We start from the raw sequence: 20047 nt of genomic DNA on the forward strand, positions 1-20047 counted from the left end.
ATTTAAATTACGTTAAATTTACTCCATTTTGAGGCCAGAGTAATCTCCCCCAGGTGCATCCCCTAAATCTCACCCTGCGTATGTAATTAATGTATCAAAATCATTTCTCACTCACTAACCAGGCCTGTTAATCCAGGATGCAAGTCGCTTTTAGACAAACGGTAAGCACTAGAAGGTCTCTTAATAATAGTTTTAGGGGGGGTTATGAAGTCAGAAATTGTATCACAATAATAATACTTAATTTTTATTTACTTCTTTGTGGTCACTTGGGGGTAGGGCTATGTGCACTTGGTGGTGGAATGGTTAATATTTCTTACAGCGGCATCGTCAATCGGCGGTGGTGACCACTTACCATCAGGTGGCCCATTTGCATTTAGTTTTAATATTGTAATTATTATATAGTATTTAATCTAAGCCATTCAGGATTTTATTATTTATTATATTTTGAACAGTTATGTTCGAAAAGCGTTTAATTTATCTTAAATTATTTATACAGGGTTATTGGTAATTCGTCGTATAGATATTGATTTTATTGAAACAAGACGCGACTCCTAAATTAATGCTTAATGCGGTAAGCACGTATCTACAAAAAATAATTTTCCTTTCAGGGACCAAAGTCAAAGTCAAAAGTCAAAAATCTTTATTCAATATAGAAGTGTTTACACTTGCTTCTTGATAGTCAAAAATCTACCACCGGTTCGGAATTAAGCACCTCGGACCTGAGAAGAACCGACGGACCTCTTCGTGAATAATTTGCGCTGGAGTATAACGGTGAGGATGAAATCCTGCATTATTAAGACGTGTAGCGAAGATGTTTGTCAAAATGGTTCATCGATAAATTCTTATCCTCTCAGTAATTAACAACGTGGACTGGGAGTCTTTCGACATTAATTTTTCGTCTCTGAACACTACCAGTTTCCCGGGATAATACGGATAAGGAAACCGACGCGAATAATCTTGCATTGGTTAGGTACGTATTGAACCTATTTGGGAGACATTCAAAAAGCGTATTTAAGTTTTGTCCTTTGTGGTAATTTTATTTCGATTGTCTTGAAATAAGTTCCTAGTTGTTATACATTTTTGAAAAGCTAAGAAAACGCTCATGTTTTTAAATGAATCTGCAGGACAAGTTTCATAACGTTTTTTTTTGACTTATTATGAAAAAAACTAAAAAACGTGATAACTCAAAATCGGTTCACTTTTGCACGATGCATATGGGGGTTAAAATTATCGCAAAAATTCATCCCTATCACCTCCTAACGGGAATACGTCGAATTACCAATAACCCTGTAAAAATAGATAGAGTCTCGCTCTACAAAATGACTAAAACAAACGAACCAACTTCATTACCTTGCTTAACAGCTACGCTTGGCACACGCCGAACGTCATACTTTACTTGTATCAGATTTGACAGTCTATCTATAGATATAATAAGATTGGAGTGTCTGTTTGTAATATTAAAATAACAGCTTTTCACTAAATTCATATGTATGTATACACGGTACATATACCGAAATAACTTTTTTGTCTGTCTGTCTGTTTGTTCCGGCTAATCTCGGGATCGGCTGCACCGATTTTGACGGGACTTTCACTGGCTGATAGCTCATGTAATAATGAGTAACTTAGGCCACAACAATAACATTTTTGTTAAATTCAAACGCAAAGTCACGGGTACAGCTGTAATCACTATTTGCTCGTCTCTTTAAGCGCGTCAGCTGAGACGTCGATTTACGTTGAGCGTATTCGAAATAACTTTTAAAAAAACACTATATTCGAGAATACAATACTAAAATAATAATAATAAGTGATAAATAATAATAAAAATATTTATTCAATAATAACATTCAGTTTTACAATTCAATATAAAAAAGGAATTTTATTTTAAAAAAAAAAAAAAATCGGACTAGAAATTTTAACAGAAATTATTAAAAAAAATAAACATCACGACTGCCACTCATAAGACTTATGAAAAAAAATTGAATGACGCTTATAAAAAAACTATACACAAATACTTATAAATTAATCAATAAATATCACGGAATACAAAAACGGCCAAAACAAATTGCCGCCATATTTGTGACGTCATCATTTATCAATGACGCTAATCTGTCAAAACTATTTCAGTCCACGAACTCCTAGGGAATAAAATACTCGCATCTCATTGGTCGATACGCAAAGCTAAAGACAAGCGAGACGAATCTAACTTGTAAAACACTCCTAGGAAATGATTTGACAAGTGAAGGTCACGCGGTTGGACCAATGAGCGCGCAGTAATTTCCTTTGGGAGCTCGTTTCGTGAAATGAAGTTTAACATAAAAATTATACGTGAATATGCAGCGTGTGTTGTAAAACTTTTTAGTATAGATCACTATTATATAAATGGCTGCGCTTCGTAATTTCTTATCTTTGTGCTGTACTCATATGTATGGTATCTTTGTGCATATCTGTGCGTACGTTACCTTAGGGGCCATTCGTTTATTACGTAAGACTATTTTGGCTTGTTTTTGACGCCCTCCCTACCTATTATAAGAAAAAAAAAAAAAGAATAGGCCGACCCCCTCCCCCTGTTAAATATTTATTACGTAAGAATCTAAAGGAAAAAATTAATACACGTTTGGTTTATTTTAATGTTTGTTTCAAATAATCAATTTTTTGAGATATTTATTCGTAATTTTACAAATCTTTATTTTTTAGCCCGCCCGTTGCCATGGCAATGGAAATATCGTTTTATACCTATACGCATCCGAGCGACCCTTAATCAAATAATTTTAACTTTGCGCATTTTTTTTTATCTTACGTAAGCAAAACCGGTACTCCTTCCCATCCCCTTGTAAGAAAAAATAAGACATGGTCGACCACCCCCCGCCCAACTAAATCGTCTTACGTAATAAATGAATGGCCCCTTAAAAATGACCAAATCAAAAATATATAAAAAAAAAATATTACCGACAGCGAGTTTATAATAATTTAACTTTTATAAAAAAAATGGCGAAAGTTACTCTAAAACTTTATTCTAAATGGAATTTCGCTTATATATTAATTATTTACTTAAACTAATGATACGGAACACTCATCGAGTTAAACTCGAACCTTACCTTAATATTTTCATGTTACAAATGTTACCGATAGATGGCGTTGATTCTAAATACAGTGCAACCTTAATATGACGTACCTCAATATACCGAATTCCTCGATTTAACAAATTCTTCGTAATCCCCTTGAACCCTCTCCCTTTACATTACGAACATTTTTTTGCGAGCAACCTCTTTACAACAAATTTTCAACTATTAAGAAAAAGTATAAATACCTCAAATTTGTCAACCCAAAATCTTAAAGTCACCACTAAAAATTTTTGTTACCTACCTAATCATCACCCTCCTGCCCTTATCCCAATATTACTTGGGGTCGGCGCAGCATGTCTTCTTCTTCCATACTTCTCTGTCAGACGTCATCTCACAAGTAACATTCTTTCTAACCATATCGTCTTTCACACAATCCATCCATCGTTTCTTGGGTCGTCCCCTACCTCTATATCCATCCACATCCATACTCAAAACCTTTCTCACAACATGGTCCTCATTCCTCCGCATAACATGCCCATACCAAGACAGTTACCTACCTAATATACTATATTTTTTGATACCTACCATTAATTTTTTTTCAAATAGAAAATATAAACAGTTATTTGACAAAAATGTGTTATCATTTATTAGTAGAAATTGTAACAAGATAAGTACGTAATGTGAGATGAATAAAACTGCTCTTTTACCTATTTATAAAGAATTTTAGACCAACCTAACCTCAACAAAACAAACCTCAGTTTAACGAATTACTTGATATAACGAATATTTACTTGTTCCCTTCCGATTTGTTATAACGAGGTTGCACTGTAACACATTTTGAATCGCACTGGCACACACGTCGTACACGTCATTCCTCCCTCCAGTCGAAGTCGGCGTCCTAAGTCCGGCCTCACAGGAGGCACCCTTAGGATGCGCGTACTCTGAGCCCTTAAGTGGGTTCTCAACTTTAAGGCTTGAGTAGATTAGCTCGCCATTAGGGCCAACAGCATCACTCAGCTCGAAAAGAAAAAAGTCGAGTTCAAGATAGTTAATCCGAACCCGTCCGGTGACGTTGTAGAGACCACTCTTACCAAAAGCAACTGACCATTCGAGTTCAAGCAAACAACCTTGAATTCTACAATAATTAAAATAACCTGATTTAATTGGTCGAGATCTTAAATAATGTCTAATAATCAGTATGAAATCGTAAATTTCATTTCAATAAAGTAAGAGTAGTGTTGTATTATAAACAGTGTTGCAGAATCATCGATAGTTTGACTATCGATGATTTACCTCGAAAACTATTCAGGATATCGATAGTATCGTCTTGTGTCGATACTATCGATACATTGTATCGATAGCTCTCCGTAAGCAGAATTGATAACAGCAATACTATCGATAGTATCGATGATTTGGAACTATAGATATATTGGCAAGAAAATATTGACCGCAGCAGCAATGCTGCCGATATTGGTCTCTTAATCAGTATAACAGATTTGAACTTTGTTGCTTGCATAAAATGTATTAATTCCTTTACTCTTTACTGGCGCCATTTTTTTATTTTTTTTAATATAGTGTCGAACGACGTAAGTTTTGGCGTAATATTTCTTATCTTGAGGTAAGAAATTTAGTAGGTAATACTATCGATCACTGGCTATCTATGTACTATACCGCTTATATAGTGTTGCTTATAGCCAGCCATCGATACTAGTGATAGTATCGATAGTATTAACACGTCATGATAATATCGATAGACCATCGATATACAACTCTATTATTAATTGCCGATTGTTTGTAGTGCACAATATAACTGAGCTAGTCGCATTGAACATATATATCAAAGTTTGTTTGATAAATACTAATTTTCAAGGTGTTTTAAAACCACTGTCAAAAGTCTTTACTTGAATCTTCAAAGCAAGTTTGAGTTTCAGCCGACGAGAAGCTGAGTAAGTCTGATTCAAGTTTGAGCGTTTGAGTTTCAGTCGTACAAAACGAACCCGTGTTCGACATGAGATCGCCACATCTGAAGTTCGGTTTGAGTGAATCGTACAAACAGAAACAGGTTTGAGTTTCCTTTATACTCAAATCAGGAGACTGAGTTTCCGACGTAATCGTTTCTTTATTCGACCGACTCAAACCAAATTCCAGTGGCAGAGTTTGAGTTTGTATGTCAGACAGGGACACTGTTTCCGAGTAAAATATGGAATCATCTTCGCTCGTTTGGGATTTCAGTGACAATAAATCTTCGAAAACTGTCTGAGTTGATATTTCGTCTTTCCTCGTCGGTTCTGGTTGCCAAGATGGTAACGCGACGTCGTTCCTGATATTTTCGTCCAATTTCAACGTCTGTGTCGCAAACGACCTCGTGGGACTGTCGCAGGCGTAGTCTAGAACATTCTCCTGTTCCTTGAACTTATCAAAATCGATATCCTGAAATTTCCTCTTAAAGTTTTTCCGTTCCATCTTGTACTTCTTATGCAACGTCGGATGTTTTCGTAACAAATGGACGAGCAAACGTTCGTTGGTCTTAAATTCCCGATCACAGACTTTACATTTGTGTGACAACGAACAATCCTTCAAATGACGATTGAACTCCGTACCGCTCGAAAAGTTCAATAAACAATTCTGACATATAACTTTCTCTCTGTGCACTTTCGATATGTGCTGATTCAGGTACTTCCTGCCGGTGAAGTGTTTACCGGTTGACGATTCTACGTGATACTGACAACTCAAGAATGAGCAGTAGTATTCTACGTCGATAACGAAATCCGTTTCGATGTCGTGACGTCTGATGAGATGCTGCAAAAGATCTGTCTTCTTTTTAAATCTTTCCGAACAGTTTTGGGGGCAGTGATATGTTATTTTCGCGTCTGGATCCGGAGCCATTACTTTTATCACTAGCTTTTTATCGTGCTTGAAGTATGTTATTGTATTCTGTGAAGGATTATCGTCAAAGGATTTTGTATCGTTTGCAGAATCGAGAGATTGTTTCTGGAATTAAGAACAGTTATATTTTAAGGATGATATATGACATATAAAAGTCTATAATACTAATTTTCTTGCATTTTGAGGAGTAAGGATACATACATTTTAGGTATAAGAAGCTTGCTAACCAAACTCCATCAAAATCGGTTCAGGAGAGCAACAGAGAGACAGAGTTACTTTCGCATTTATAATATTCTACCGCCACACAGCTGTACTAAGTATTGTGTTCCAGTTTGAAGGGTGGGTGAGCCAGTGTAACTTTAGGCACAAGGGACATAAAATCTTACTACCCAAGGTTGTTGACACATAAGCGGTGATGGCCTCATCAAACTACATATATCATAAGAAAAACATTATTGATCAAGTAAAAACAATATTCTTAGCATTATTATTTTTTTGCATTAGCAGCCTGTAAATTTTCCCACTGCTGGGCTAAAGGCCTCCTCTCCCTTTGAGAAGAAGGTTTGGAGCATATTCCACCACGCTGCTCCAATGCGGGTTGGCGGAATACACATGTGGCAGAATTTCGTTGAAATTAGACACATGCAGGTTTCCTCACGATTTTTTCCTTCACCGCCGAGCACGAGATGAATTATAATGACAAATTAAACACATGAAAATTCAGTGGTGCCTGCCTGGGTTTGAACCCGAAATCATCGGTTAAGATGCACGCGTTCTAACCACTGGGCCATCTCGGCTCAATCATTCATCTCAATATTCTTACAACCTATAAAATAAGTGTTAATCTATTAACTATAGTATATATAAATAAAATATACCTTAGAAACGACGTTCAGTATAAAATCCGATTGACTGCATTGCTCCTGGAAATTTTTACACCTCAAGATAACATTCTCGCACTCGGAACAGATCAATTTTGACAAATTATCCGTTTTGTTTATCTGAAAAAGACAATACTGTATTTATATTGAAATGAACCTTTCGAATTATTTATCTACACGAAAATTATTATTTTTGATTATATTAGTTAATAAAAAATGTCGTCCTGACTGATTTAAGCCACGGCAAATTTTAAGGGATACCAGACACTACGCAGGACATGTTATAGACCACAAGTGTTTTTGTAACACGGGTGCACTCTCCATTCCCTCAATTCGACCGGAAAGAGTTAAGACCCAGAAACCGCTGAACCTGCATACTCAAATGGAAGATTTTACACACTTCCAACTTCTAGACCCTGGGCTGTTACTGAGAATTTTTTGATACAAAACCCAATTACTTATCAGACTGATAAACCCAGCCAAATAACTTATGATATTTGTTTAGTATTTATGATAAAATATAAAAGTTTAAACATTTTTCTGTTTTACAATATTATGTACATGGTTGAGAGCCTTCTAGTAAGTTAAATAAAACCTATGGCAGGCCTCGCTCTTCCATATCTAACGTCAGTTTGATACAAGAAATTCATACAAACATAAATTTAAACCAATGGTTGGTGGCTACAAACTCATGCAAGTACTACTCAATTTTCAATGGCTTAATTTGTGTTTATTATTCATCATGACCTGTCCGTGAACTATAATAATGTGAGGAAACTTGCATGTACCTGTAGCATGTATATCCACCAAAACTCATTGGAGCTCAGTGGAATTAGCTCCATACCTTATCAGCAACAATATCTGATGAGTGGGTAGGTACCACCCACTTATCAGATATTCTACCGCCAAACAGCAGTACTTAGTATGGTTGTGTTCCATTTTGAAGGGTGAGTGAGCCAGTGTATCGCATTGGTGCTCTATTGTCTATGGGCAGTGGTGGCCACTTACCATCAGGTGGCCCATTTGCTCGTCCGCCTACCGATAACATAAAAAACAAAAAATCAGCAAACAGTGTGGGCTTACTCCAGATATTTATGAACTGTTCCTTTACTGTTTTTTCTATATATTCACAGTATATCAAAGATATATATGTGCGTGAATCTATTTGGTCGCCATTATAAAATTAAGCACAGTACTATAAATATGAATACTTAATCAAGATCGGAGAGTCAGTATAAGGCAAAGAAAAAATTTACAAAAAGGTAACGAAAGATATTATGTTAATAAAGTTGCTTTCATTACATATTGTGTATTAAATAAACTATACAATAAAGTCAATTAACTGTGTCTGAAGATAAGTGTATGTCAAATTGTTGTTTAATAGCCACTTGTGAATTAAAACAATAATGAAAAATAAGTTCTAACAAAACTGTATACAATAGAGAGTGAAGGGTCGCCTAGAAGGGACATAACGGATTTTACCTACGTGACGATTTCACTCTGATATAAGCCGCGTAAAAAAGTTCGTTCAAAAAACTCAGAAGATTAAATTTTAAAGTTCAAAATTTTTAGTAAGCAACGAAACAGTTTTCCAAACTTAACTCTTTAAAAGTATAAATATAAGTTATAATGTATATTATATCGTGATTAATACGCCAGAAAATATTTATATGTCGTTTTAATATAATCGTCACAAACCTTGATATTCGTCAGCTTATGAAAATCCTCATCAAGACCAAATTCAATCATATTCTTCATTTCGCGCGTTGTCTCGAGACATCCGCGGCAAACTAAAGTGAGATCTTTATACAAAATGTCGGTTTGGCCGGACATAATCTTAAAATTATTTAATTTTTACATATAAAACAAAAATATTATTGAAAACAATCAACACGAACGATCAATATTTTGATTTTTTTTACTGTCAAAATACGTCATATCAATGTTACCAAGAAAAATTAAATTAAAAGAATCATTAAGGATTAAGGAGATATTACGCTTACAACAAAACCGCTATTATTTGGTACTTGTACACGTATGAGACATGCACATATTTAAAATAAACAAATATTACATTAATAAAACAACATTACTATAGAAACTATATTATAGGTGTCAAACAGCTTTATAATAAATAAATATTTCGAACTAGCGAAAGCTAAACTCAATTGGAGATTATTTGATGTAGGCATACGACGGTATTGACTAACATTCAATACGGCCGTAACGCGTTACGTAACGGAGCGGTTTACCCTCCTATAAGAAGTTATCACTTCAAAAATATTTAGGAGGGTAGGTCACATCTATACTTATATTATAAGTGAAAGTATCTCTGTCCATCTATCTGGTACGCTTAAACGGCTAAACCACTATACTAAATTTCATTATATTTGGTATGAGGTAAGCTTACTTAGAAACGCCATAGGCTAAAGTTACTTTTTATACCCAAAACCTACGGCCGCCGCTCCCCTTAATATGGGCGAAAACTAGTAGGTTATATGACATATTATCAAAGCTTGGTATAAACATGCTTAGCAATAATTTAAATTTAAATTATATTTACATGGCAGCACTACTGGTGCTGGCATCGTCGATCGGACTTCGTATTATATATACTCTGTACGGAAACTGAGTTTGACATTGTTATTTGTTAATTGTTATCAAACAATTTTTGTAAAGTTGTTGATAGCATTTGTAAATAAACAATTAATCATTCTAACTTAAAGTATTTCTCATTTCAAAAAAACTCATTACAATAATAATTTTCACAAAGAAATATTTCAAATCAAAATCAAAATGTTCAACATTTCATAGAACCGGTATAATCACTAATTGGTTTTAATATATATTTTTTAACGTGTGATGTGCGATCTTGACTTATAAAAAAAAAGAAAAAAGATGTAATTTTTTTTTTTACAATACTTTAAATACAATAAAATGGAATACAATACGAAAATAAACGAACACTTATGTAGGCTATGTTTAAAAGGAAATAATCGAATGTTATGTTTAAATAATACGTATCTACAAGATGTTTACGAAAAAATAACGGACATTGAAGTAAGTATAAAATATTTTGTTTAAGAACTTATCACACTTAGCAAATGAGAGCTAGGCCGAAATAAATAAAGTCTTGGACAGTCACGACACTGATAATAATTAAAAAATGTTGTCATATATCAATCTCAGCTGTAGTTTATTTATATTTATTGATTGATGTTTTATTTTCAGTTAAACTCTATAACATATGTGCAATCAATATGTTATATATGTGTTAAAAGGTTAAGAAATTGTCACACATTGATTCAGCAAGCTATTTCTAGTGACAAAATTCTGAAAGATGCTCTACAACGGAACTCTGTAGTGAGTATATTATTTTGTATATAATTATGAGTTTATTAATTTATCTCTTAATGTTGATTGCAACTGAAGAAATAATATAGATAAACAATTCTTGATAAATATATCTTTATTTATAATAAAACAATATTAATAATAAGCACTTAATGATACATACTTTAATTTTACTTCTATAGTTCTGAAAACTGCTTTGTCGACTTTCAAATGCCTTTTTTTCGTAAATCTATAATTAATATCACAGATTATTCAAGCTGTTGATCAATGACATTGTTTCAATCTCATTGTTCTCTGTATTATTATGTACATTTGTTGTTTGGCTTTTGTCTTCTTGTGGTTGGTACAAGCTATATATTCTAATGTACAAGGTTAAAACACCTAAGAACTATTTATCGTACTCAGGACCTCCATCTGTGGCCATATATCTAGCCCCTAGACCAACGACGCAGTCACATGAGAGGTGTAAAGTAGTAGAGTTTGACGACCTCTGTGGTCGAGTAGCGTTTACATTAGTTTTCATGGGTACGCCACTCGGAGGTACCGTTCGATTCCTGGATGAGTTGATGTAGAAAAAGTTCATTAGTTTTCTATGTTGTCTTGGGTCTGGGTGTTTGTGGTACCGTCGTTACTTCTGATTTTCCATAACACAAGTGCTCTAGCTACTTATATTGGGATCGGAGTAATGTATGTGATGTTGTCGAATATTTATTATTTATTAAATAAAAATAAAAGAATAAGAGTGTATATTGATCTGTTATGACAAAAAAAAATTTTTGGCGCAGAGAAGTTTCACTTCTGTAATTGTTATGGTTTAATTTGATAATAATCTTTATGTTACGTTATAGCTTACTGGAATACAACAAAATGAAAAATTCAAACTGTCCGTATCATCAACAATCAACATATCACTGGGCGACGTAGACTGTGACATTAAAGATGAGATAGCTATCAAACAAGAATTAAATGTCCAAGGAGATGGAAATTACATGGACGATATAACTAGTCAAATTGGTATGTATTATTTTATTTGGAACAAAGTTCGTTTATTCTTACAGTAGACTGAACTGGCAGAAATTGTCATGTAAGGAAGAAGTGTTATTCGACCAGCAATCTTGATCTCTCCTTTCCTCTATCCCTGTCTCTTTCTATATGATTTTATACAATATTATTTTTTGTTATTGCTTTAATTTAAACAGGATTTTAAATATTTTTATGGCATTGGTTGGCGTACTAGCATATGGATCACCTGATGGTATGTAGTCACTACCACCCATAGACTATGGGGCTGTAAGAAATATTAACCATTCTTACATCGCCAATGCGTCACCAACCTTGAGAACTGAGATGTTATATCCCTTGTGCCTGTAGTTACACTGTCTCACTCACCCTTCAAATCGGAACACAACAATACTTAGTACTGTTGTTTGGCGGTAGAGTATCCTCTGAGTGGGTGGTACCTACCCAGACCGGCAGAAAATAATTAAATATCAAGAAATTAAATTGTTATTAAAAATCTCGTGTGAATTAAAACAATAACAAAAAAATTGTTTAAATTATATTCTATAAAACCGTATAAAATAGAGAGATAGAGAAAAAGAAGGGATGGTTGCCTGTATGAGGTGACGTGACGATTTCTGCCAGTTCACTTTACTGGAAGCCCCGTTAAAGAACATCATTCCAAAGTCTCATTGATAATTTAATTAATTTCCTTTATATAACATTTTAGTATCTTAAATATACATTAGTGTATAATAGAGATATATATTAAATATACATATATATGTAGTAAGTATTAGTGTGTAAGTATTTGTATGTAAGTTTATGACTGCACCGCCTACACCAGCGGTTTTGAAAATTCTCTCTCAGATGGGGTTGTCTGGAAGAGATGGCTTATTAGCCATAAGTCCGCCCATTGTACAACACTCGTTATCAACATTTATTTTGTTTTTGTATTTTACTTATTTTTTTTTTCTGTGCGTTTCGTGTTGTTTGTGGTATACTTATATAGATATTTATTCCAGATCATGAAATCAATTTAAAAGATCAATTGTCCTTGGATGATATCAAATCTGACGACGTCAAAGAAATAACATCCGACTCTGAAGACGACGTACCGTTAAAGAACATCAGTATGAAGCAGCATCAGGATAGGAAAATCGAAGAGAAGGAGATTAAAAGAATCAAAAAATACAAGGGTATGTTTTTGTTTACATCCAGAGCTATTTAGTTGGTAGTTTTATCTACTCATAATCAAAGTTTAAATTGAATTTTAAGTTATCAAATCAAATCGAATTCCTCTTATTAAATATATAAGCATTAAATTTACTAGTTGATTGTCGAATTAAACACTACCACCGTTTCGGAATAGGAGACACCCTGATCTGAGACGTAACGGTGAAAGAAACTCAGAGGGGTTTTTTTTTGTCAATCTAATTAAAAACATATATTGAATATGAGAGTCGAGATGGCCCAGTGGTTAGAACGCGTGCATCTTAACCGATGATTTCAGGTTCAAACCCAGGCAGGCACCACTGAAATTTCATGTGCTTAATTTGTGTTTATAATTCATCTCGTGCTCGGCGGTGAAGGAAAACATCGTGAGGAAACCTGCATGTGTCTAATTTCAACGAAATTCTGCCACATGTGTATTCCGCCAACCCGCATTGGAGCAGCGTGGTGGAATATGCTCCAAACTTTCTCCTCAAAGGAGAGGAGGCCTTAATCACAGCAGTGGGACATTTATGGGCTGCTAATGCTAATGCTAAAAAATTGAATATGAATAGAAACAGCCAGGAGGCGATCGTTTCATTCCAAAGGTGTGCTATCAACCATAAACTCACTAATTGTATAGTAACCTTTCGCACACAAGCGTTTTATATCATTTTTTTTTTTAATTTGGCAACAGAGGCATTTTGACCGCTTTCTGAGACCCTGTTGTAGAACCGTATACATTGCCCCACAAAAGAGTTACTGACTCTGTGCAGTCGAGTACCAGGAGTAACAAGATTGTGTTTGTTCCTTGTACCAATGCCATGAGAATCACATTTTCTCATAAAATCGTTAATGTTTTTCCGTACATATATAACATTACAGAATATTACCATTGTAATGTCGATTCTAACGTGAAGAACCGTTAAGAAACTCAGTAGTTACTCATTTTCAACAATCAGTTAGATAGATGATTTATTATTAGCCCGTCTGGGTAGGTACCACCCACTCATCAGATATTCTGCCGCCAAGCAGCAAGAAGGGTGAGTGAGCCAGTGTAACTACAGGCACAAGAGACATAACATCTTAGTTCTCAAGGTTGGTGGAGCTTTGACTGTCTAAAGAATGGTTAATATTTCTTACAGCGCCGATGTCTATGGGCGGTGGTGACCACTTACCAACAGGTGGTCCATTTACAAGTTATTGCTGATTGGCGGTATAATATGTGTTAGGTACCCAATCCGGCTTGCACAAATACCGTGATAGGGCTTAAGTGATTTATGTATACAATAAAATAAATCAGTTACTTTCAGAAACTAAAGTCGACGCTCAAGAATTGATTCTCGACGAGGAACAGCAGCTCGACGAAATGTTCCAGCGCTCGAAGTCGCTGAATTATTTAAATTCTCCGTACAAATGTGACTTGTGTTACAAAGGTTTTCTGGACCCGATAGCGTTCGATAAACACAAAGAAAAACACGATGAGGTACGTTTATACACGAATACTTGTGGCCCCAGGGCCGGACCGTGAGTTTAGGGGGCCTTGGGCTAACACTACTTAGGGGCCCACCTAAGACATATCTGAACGTAGACTTGAATTAATTTAATTGAATGGGTTTGATTAATTGCAGGACTCGCAAACCATACGATTTGTTTAGTTTATTAAAGTTATAGATTCTTTCGCATTATCGACTATTTTTGACTTTGACTTGACTTAGCCGGGGCCCCTTGAATCCACGGGGCCCTGGGCTGAAGCCCAAAAAGCCATATAGTAGATCCGGTCCTGTGTGACCCGCTTTGCTCGCGCTTTAGGGGTTGTTAGATGTTAAGCATAAAAGGTAGCCTATTTCGTTCCTTGAAATGTAACCATTTAAACTGAACTTCATTAATTTCGGTTCAGTGATTTGTCCCTGGAAGAACAATACAAAATAAGCACCGGTTCGGGTAGTAGATTCTATCGGGAGGAACTGAGCTTGCCCGAAGCCGTACCACCAAAATAAGGATATATCTCGTTTTCAAGATAAGCGGCCCGCACGAGTGCCAGCTCTGTCACCTGAGATATTTGACGGTGAAGTCGCTGAGGGCTCACACCTCTTCCGCTCATTCCAGGCGGTTCTCCTGTAACATATGCTCGCATCGCTCTCACACCAAGTAAGTCCTTTAGGCAAATAATATCCAACGAAATAAATAAATGTTGGACAACATCACATACATTACTCCGATCCCAATGTAAGTAGCTAGAGCACTTGTGTTATGGAAAATCAGAAGTAACGACGTTACAAACACCCAGACCCAAGAAAACATAGAAAAATAATGAACTTTTTCTACATCGACTCGGCCGGGAATCGAACTCGGGACCTCGGAGTAGCGTACCCATGAAAACCGGTGTACACACTACTCGACCACGGAGGTCGTCAAACTGACAAAATTTTTTTTTTAGTGTGTGAGTGATATAATCAAAGGCACACAACACGTTGTACATGTGAAACGTTTTTGCGTCAGAAACGTTGCAAATATATTCAACCTTGTTTTTTTTTACTTATTAAAAATATAGCTTAAAATTGTGTATCTTATTTGTTCCTTCCAGACATCAGGCTAAAGCTCACGAGCAATGGCATAAAGGACACACATACCCCTGCAAGCCCTGCGGACGTGCCTTTAGGTATGATTTTTTTACTTATTTAAGATAGTCGGTCAGGCTACCTGTAAACGATCACTATCGACCATTAAAATCACTTACAACACCAGTACAACACAAAATTGTTGTTACACTGGCTCACTCAGATGTTTAACGGTAGAATACGTGTTTATATTGATGTCTTATATACCTGTATATAGACTGACTGACTTAAAGATGGGTGCAAAGCTTTAAGGAGAAGCTAGTATAGGCAATTCAAAACTATTTCGGCCAAGGTTGTCATAGGCAAAGTCTGCCTATTATTTTTCTAGCAAGATTTGAAGTATTTTTTTAAAAAGACCCAAAAACTGCACTTTTTTTAAAATAGCTAGCTTAATATAAAAAAAAGTAGTCAAAGTTTGATTTTATTTTACTAAATTAATGTTCAACCAATCTTCGGAAAGCAATTATCAAGCATGTACGTCATAAGAAAAAAAAACAACAGTCATTTTAAGTGCGTGAAATCTATCAAACAAAATTCTATTGAGTTGATTTCACATTAATTAATAAAAAAAGGAGATAATATTTTTTGATTCAATACTTTCATCTTTAAGTCACCCTGTATACTAATATTATTAATGTACTGACCAAACTACTGAACCGAATTTGATGTGATTCAGTATGAAATTTTGTGCTCGTCCCTGTTCGGGGAAAGTGAAGTAGGTATCGTAAGGCAAACCCTTCCACCCTCGCCGTGGACTTCTGCAACATAAGGGCGCTGAACTCCACCTTGAATGCCGTTTACTTTCACCTTGAGACGAAACCGGCCTTGCTCTCTCGTACCGAGACCCTGATATCATCTTCGGCTGATACCAATTTTTCCCCCTATTCGGGGTACAAATTGATACATCAGCTTGTACCGTAGGCTGGGGTGTGCTTTTACGTCAGAGATTTTCAGGCGTTTTCTGCCTCGCACAACAACTCTGTGGGATGCAAGGTAGGCATGTAGGCAATGCACCTGCCAACCCTCCGGTATTGCTTATCCCTGTGGGTGGTGTTAGTCGCTTTCCATCAAGTTAGCCTCGTTTTCCACCTAAAGCTTAAAAAAAATAGTAATATTTGGGTATTGAATTCTCAATCTACTAGGGTGCGTAAAATGTTAATTTATTTGACATCTGTGGTCGTGTTGTGTCACCATAATGTGCAATGTTACTCGAGTGGGTGCAGCAGCGTCGTTAGGACATACCACTAGGCCAAGGAGCCCTGACCCGCCGGGTCAAAATACAGTGACACATACCCGGGCAAGGAGGTTTGCCCGTACCCCGCTTGGCCTAGGTCAAGCAGGAGGAACCGCTTAACACGTATAAATAGTCTCATGAAACCGCCAGCAAGCCGACGTCGTACCTGTCGCACGTGCGCAAGTGGCACGCGGGCGCGTCGGAGCACGTGTGCGGCGAGTGCGGGGAGGGGTTCGCGCGGCGCCACGGCCTGCTCATGCACCGCAGCAAGGCGCACCGCGGGGACCGCGTGAGTTGCTTCCCTTGCGGGCTGTGTGTCCGTTGTCGACGGGCCGCTGATATTTAACGTCGTCTCCAGAAACCGAAAACCGAGCCCGATCCGGACGGTTTCTGCGTTGAGTGCAACATCCAGTTCGCGTCCACGGAAGCGAAGACGCGTCACGTGTTGATCTCCAAGCGACACGTCATCTTCAAGGATAATGAGTGAGTGTGCGCTTATCCAGCTTCTAATGTTCCCTGAGTTTTAATATATGTCTCCAGAAAAATGACAAAAAAAGAAAAACTCTGTTTATTGATTACATGTATGCATATCGAAACGTGTGCCCAAGTGGGCCTCCTGATGATAAGCAGTCACAATCGCCAATGCGTTGGTAACTCAGACGCTATGTGTCATTAGTAACATAATAGTAAAGCCGTTTGGCGTCAGAACAGCCCGCTGGACCACCCATACGGCTCGCCAGTAAATGAGTCCAGGTAGCTTTTTACCGTGCCGTCGTACAGCTAACGCTAACCCGTGTCACCGCCGGCAGCTCCAAGTGCTCGCTGTGCGGCGCGCGGGTGCCGGCGGCGGCGCGCGCGGCGCACGCCCGCCGACACGTGCGCGCGCTCGCGCCCGCGCCCGCGCCGCGCCCGCCGCTCGCGCTCGCCTGTGACCAGGTGACTTGGTGACTTGGTCCTTCTGGCCGGATCTGCGCCGCTTTCCACCTGAGAGGACTTCGTTGAGTGTTATACATAGCTCCTAGACAAACGATGGCCTAAACGTAAGGCCCCGAGAACCCGAGGTCCAGGTTCAAACCGAAATTTGAAAGTGTGTGTGTGTGTGTGTTTGAAACACTTCCTCGGTCCGTGCAAAGAGACGTTGGTCCTGTGCCTGGATTCTAGTAGTGTTAGCCCAGGGCCCTCTGAACTTACGGTCCGGCCCGGCTAACATCAGTGTAAACAATGTTACATTTCTACTGTTTCCAGTGCGAATCAACGTTTCCGAGTCGAGCGAAACTCCAGAATCACGTGAAACGAATCCATCTGGGCTTGAAGTATAATAAAAATATCGTCTGCGAGATATGTGGCAAGAAATGCACGGTGAGTGATCAAACAAACATCCCACTCCTGGGCGAGGTGATCTTAACCGACGATTGCGGGTTCAGGCAAGCACCACTGGATTTTCATGTGCCTGATTTGTGTTTATAATTCTTCTCGTGCTCGGCGGTGAAGGAAAATATCGTGAGGACCAACTAATCCGCATTGTAGCAGCGTTTTTCTCCAAACCTTCTCCTCAAAGGGAGAGGAGGTCATAGCCAAGCAGTGGGAAATTTGCAGGCTGTTATTGTTGTTGCTGTACTGGGCTAAGCCCACCCCTCCGTTAAGGCTTTCGAATGTGTGTAACTAGAAACACTTGCTTGCCTGGAAGCTAGGTCACTACGGAATTAAAGAAGTCGCTCTCAATCTTCTGATTTGGACTGGAACAATTTGGTTGATGTAAATAGTTCGAGATATCCCGGGGCTCCAGTAGATGTGGGAGTCCCTCAGGGATCTATTCTTGGTCCTTTTCTCTTCCTCGTTTACATTAATGACTTGCCATTTTTGCTGGCAACAAATATGAGACTGTATTGTTTGCCGATCAGCCGATGATAGCTCGGTAATTTTAAAAATTAAAATTATAATTGTACAATCTCAATTGTTAGAATTTGGCAAGCAATAAGAAACTGAGATACTTGTATGTTGGATAGGGATATTTGAATAAGAATTTTGAGCCCCAAGGAAGGAAGAAGAAGGGCATATTTTTTATGTCTGATTACTAAAAGGTTTGATAACCGCTGGCAGAAACTAGTTTATTACAAAGCACTGGGCTTAGCCAACGTTTGAAGGGCTGGTCAGGGGTTGGCCATAAAAAAGTAGCCTGTCATGTCCTTCCTTGAAGTTCAATCTTGCTTCATACCAAATTTCAACATGACCACTGAGCCGCCTCGAACCGCGTGTGTCGCAGTCGGACGCCACGCTGCGCTACCACCAGCGCCGCCACACGGGCGAGAAGCCGTTCCCGTGCGAGCGCTGCGCCGCGCGCTTCGTGAGTCGCGAGCAGCTGCGCCTCCACGCGCGCACGCACTCCGGCGAGCGCCCCTACCGCTGCGCGCTCTGCCACCACGCCTTCAGCCAGAAGCCGGCGCTCACCCGCCACTACCGGGTGAGCATCGACCTCCCCACCCGGGCGCACCGAGCCGAGCCGTCTCCCTCCGGGCTACAATCGGCGTTCTCTGTTCCAGGTCCACACGGGCGCGAAGCCCTACGAGTGCCACGTGTGCGGCAAGCCCTTCAGCCAGTCGAATTCGCTCAAGACGCACATCCGGACTGTCCACCTGAGATTGCCTCCGAACAAGAAGAAAAAGGATCAGACTGCAGGGCGAGCCGTCGACAAGGACGGCGGCGAAGTCCTATGAAGACACAATCTTGTATCTTGTGAATAAACTGTCGTGTTCTTTGAGAGAAATGTTTTATTTTTATAATATAATATTCAAAATCTTTGATGACTTTGTTTTATACTATGTAATGATGTCACTTGGTGGTAGGGCTTTGTGCAAGCCCGTATGGGTAGGTACCACCCACTCATCAGATATTTTACCGCCAAATAACAGTACTCTGTATTGTTGTGTTCCGGTTACAAGGGTAAGTGAGCCAGTGTAATCACAGGCACAAGGGACATAACATCTTAGTTCCCAAGGTTGGTGGCGCATAGGTGATGTAAGGAATGGTTAATATTTCTTACAGCGCCTTTGTCTATGGGCAGTGGTGACCACTTACCATTAGGTGGCCCATATGCTCCTCCGCCAACCAATGCCATAAAAAGCCACCCGCGGATTCGGTTGCGTTTTAAGGTTGGTCTGGAGTGAGGCATAAAGAAGTCTCTTCCTCCTTGGGTTTCGAGGTTACTTCATAAGAAATTTCATCAAATTCGGTTCAGTAGTTTGACCATAAAAGTATAACAAACAGACAGACTAATTTTCGAATTTAATTGAACATCTCAAGTTATTTAAGTCTTTACATATATATTGTAAGAAAAATCGTTCCTATATTTAAAGTTATTTATTAAATATACATTCGTCTGTCAAATCAATAGGAAAAACACACGCCATTTTTATTTTTCTCTAATATAAATTGTTTTTTTAAAACAGATAATAAAATCTTAAGTTGAGTCATAAGTTCCAACATAATGAACTTAAGATTCCATAAGAAAAGCATAATTATTGGTTTGAATTGTTAAGAAATTAATCATTTATTAAAAATTTATTAGCATTAGCAGCCCGTAAATGTCCCACTGCTGGGATAAATGCCTCCTCTCTTTTTGAGGAGAAGGTTTGGAGCATATTCCACCACGCTGCTCCAATGCGGGTTGGCGGAATACACATGTGGCAGAATTTCGTTGAAATTAGACACATGCAGGTTTCCTCACGATGTTTTCCTTCACCGCCGAGCACGAGATGAATTATAAACACAAATTAAGCACATGAAATTTCAGTGGTGCCT

The 20047-nt window shown here is 38.0% G+C and overlaps 2 protein-coding genes across 2 annotated transcripts; one reads left to right on the top strand and one right to left on the bottom strand.

Annotated features, from left to right (window-relative positions):
* Positions 1-2665: 2665 nt before the first annotated feature.
* LOC125075283 lies at positions 2666-8654 on the bottom strand. Its single transcript, XM_047687004.1, has 4 exons — positions 8528-8654; positions 6827-6949; positions 3620-6053; positions 2666-3363 (listed from the first exon to the last, which is right to left on the bottom strand). The coding sequence occupies exons 1-3, from the start codon at positions 8585-8587 to the stop codon at positions 4950-4952; spliced, it is 1287 nt and encodes a 428-aa protein (XP_047542960.1). The 5' UTR covers positions 8588-8654; the 3' UTR covers positions 2666-3363; positions 3620-4949.
* Positions 8655-9621: 967 nt separating this feature from the next.
* On the top strand, positions 9622-19007 carry LOC125075307 (zinc finger protein ZFP2-like). Its single transcript, XM_047687034.1, has 13 exons — positions 9622-9889; positions 10061-10192; positions 11032-11197; positions 12208-12381; positions 13708-13880; positions 14415-14545; positions 14982-15056; positions 16400-16538; positions 16608-16732; positions 17059-17185; positions 17495-17608; positions 18513-18710; positions 18790-19007. Exons 1-13 carry the CDS (start codon positions 9767-9769, stop codon positions 18961-18963), a joined length of 1851 nt encoding a protein of 616 aa, XP_047542990.1. The 5' UTR covers positions 9622-9766; the 3' UTR covers positions 18964-19007.
* Positions 19008-20047: the final 1040 nt, after the last annotated feature.

Source organism: Vanessa atalanta, chromosome 30, assembly GCF_905147765.1.
Source record: "Vanessa atalanta chromosome 30, ilVanAtal1.2, whole genome shotgun sequence".
Lineage (NCBI taxonomy): Eukaryota > Metazoa > Arthropoda > Insecta > Lepidoptera > Nymphalidae > Vanessa > Vanessa atalanta.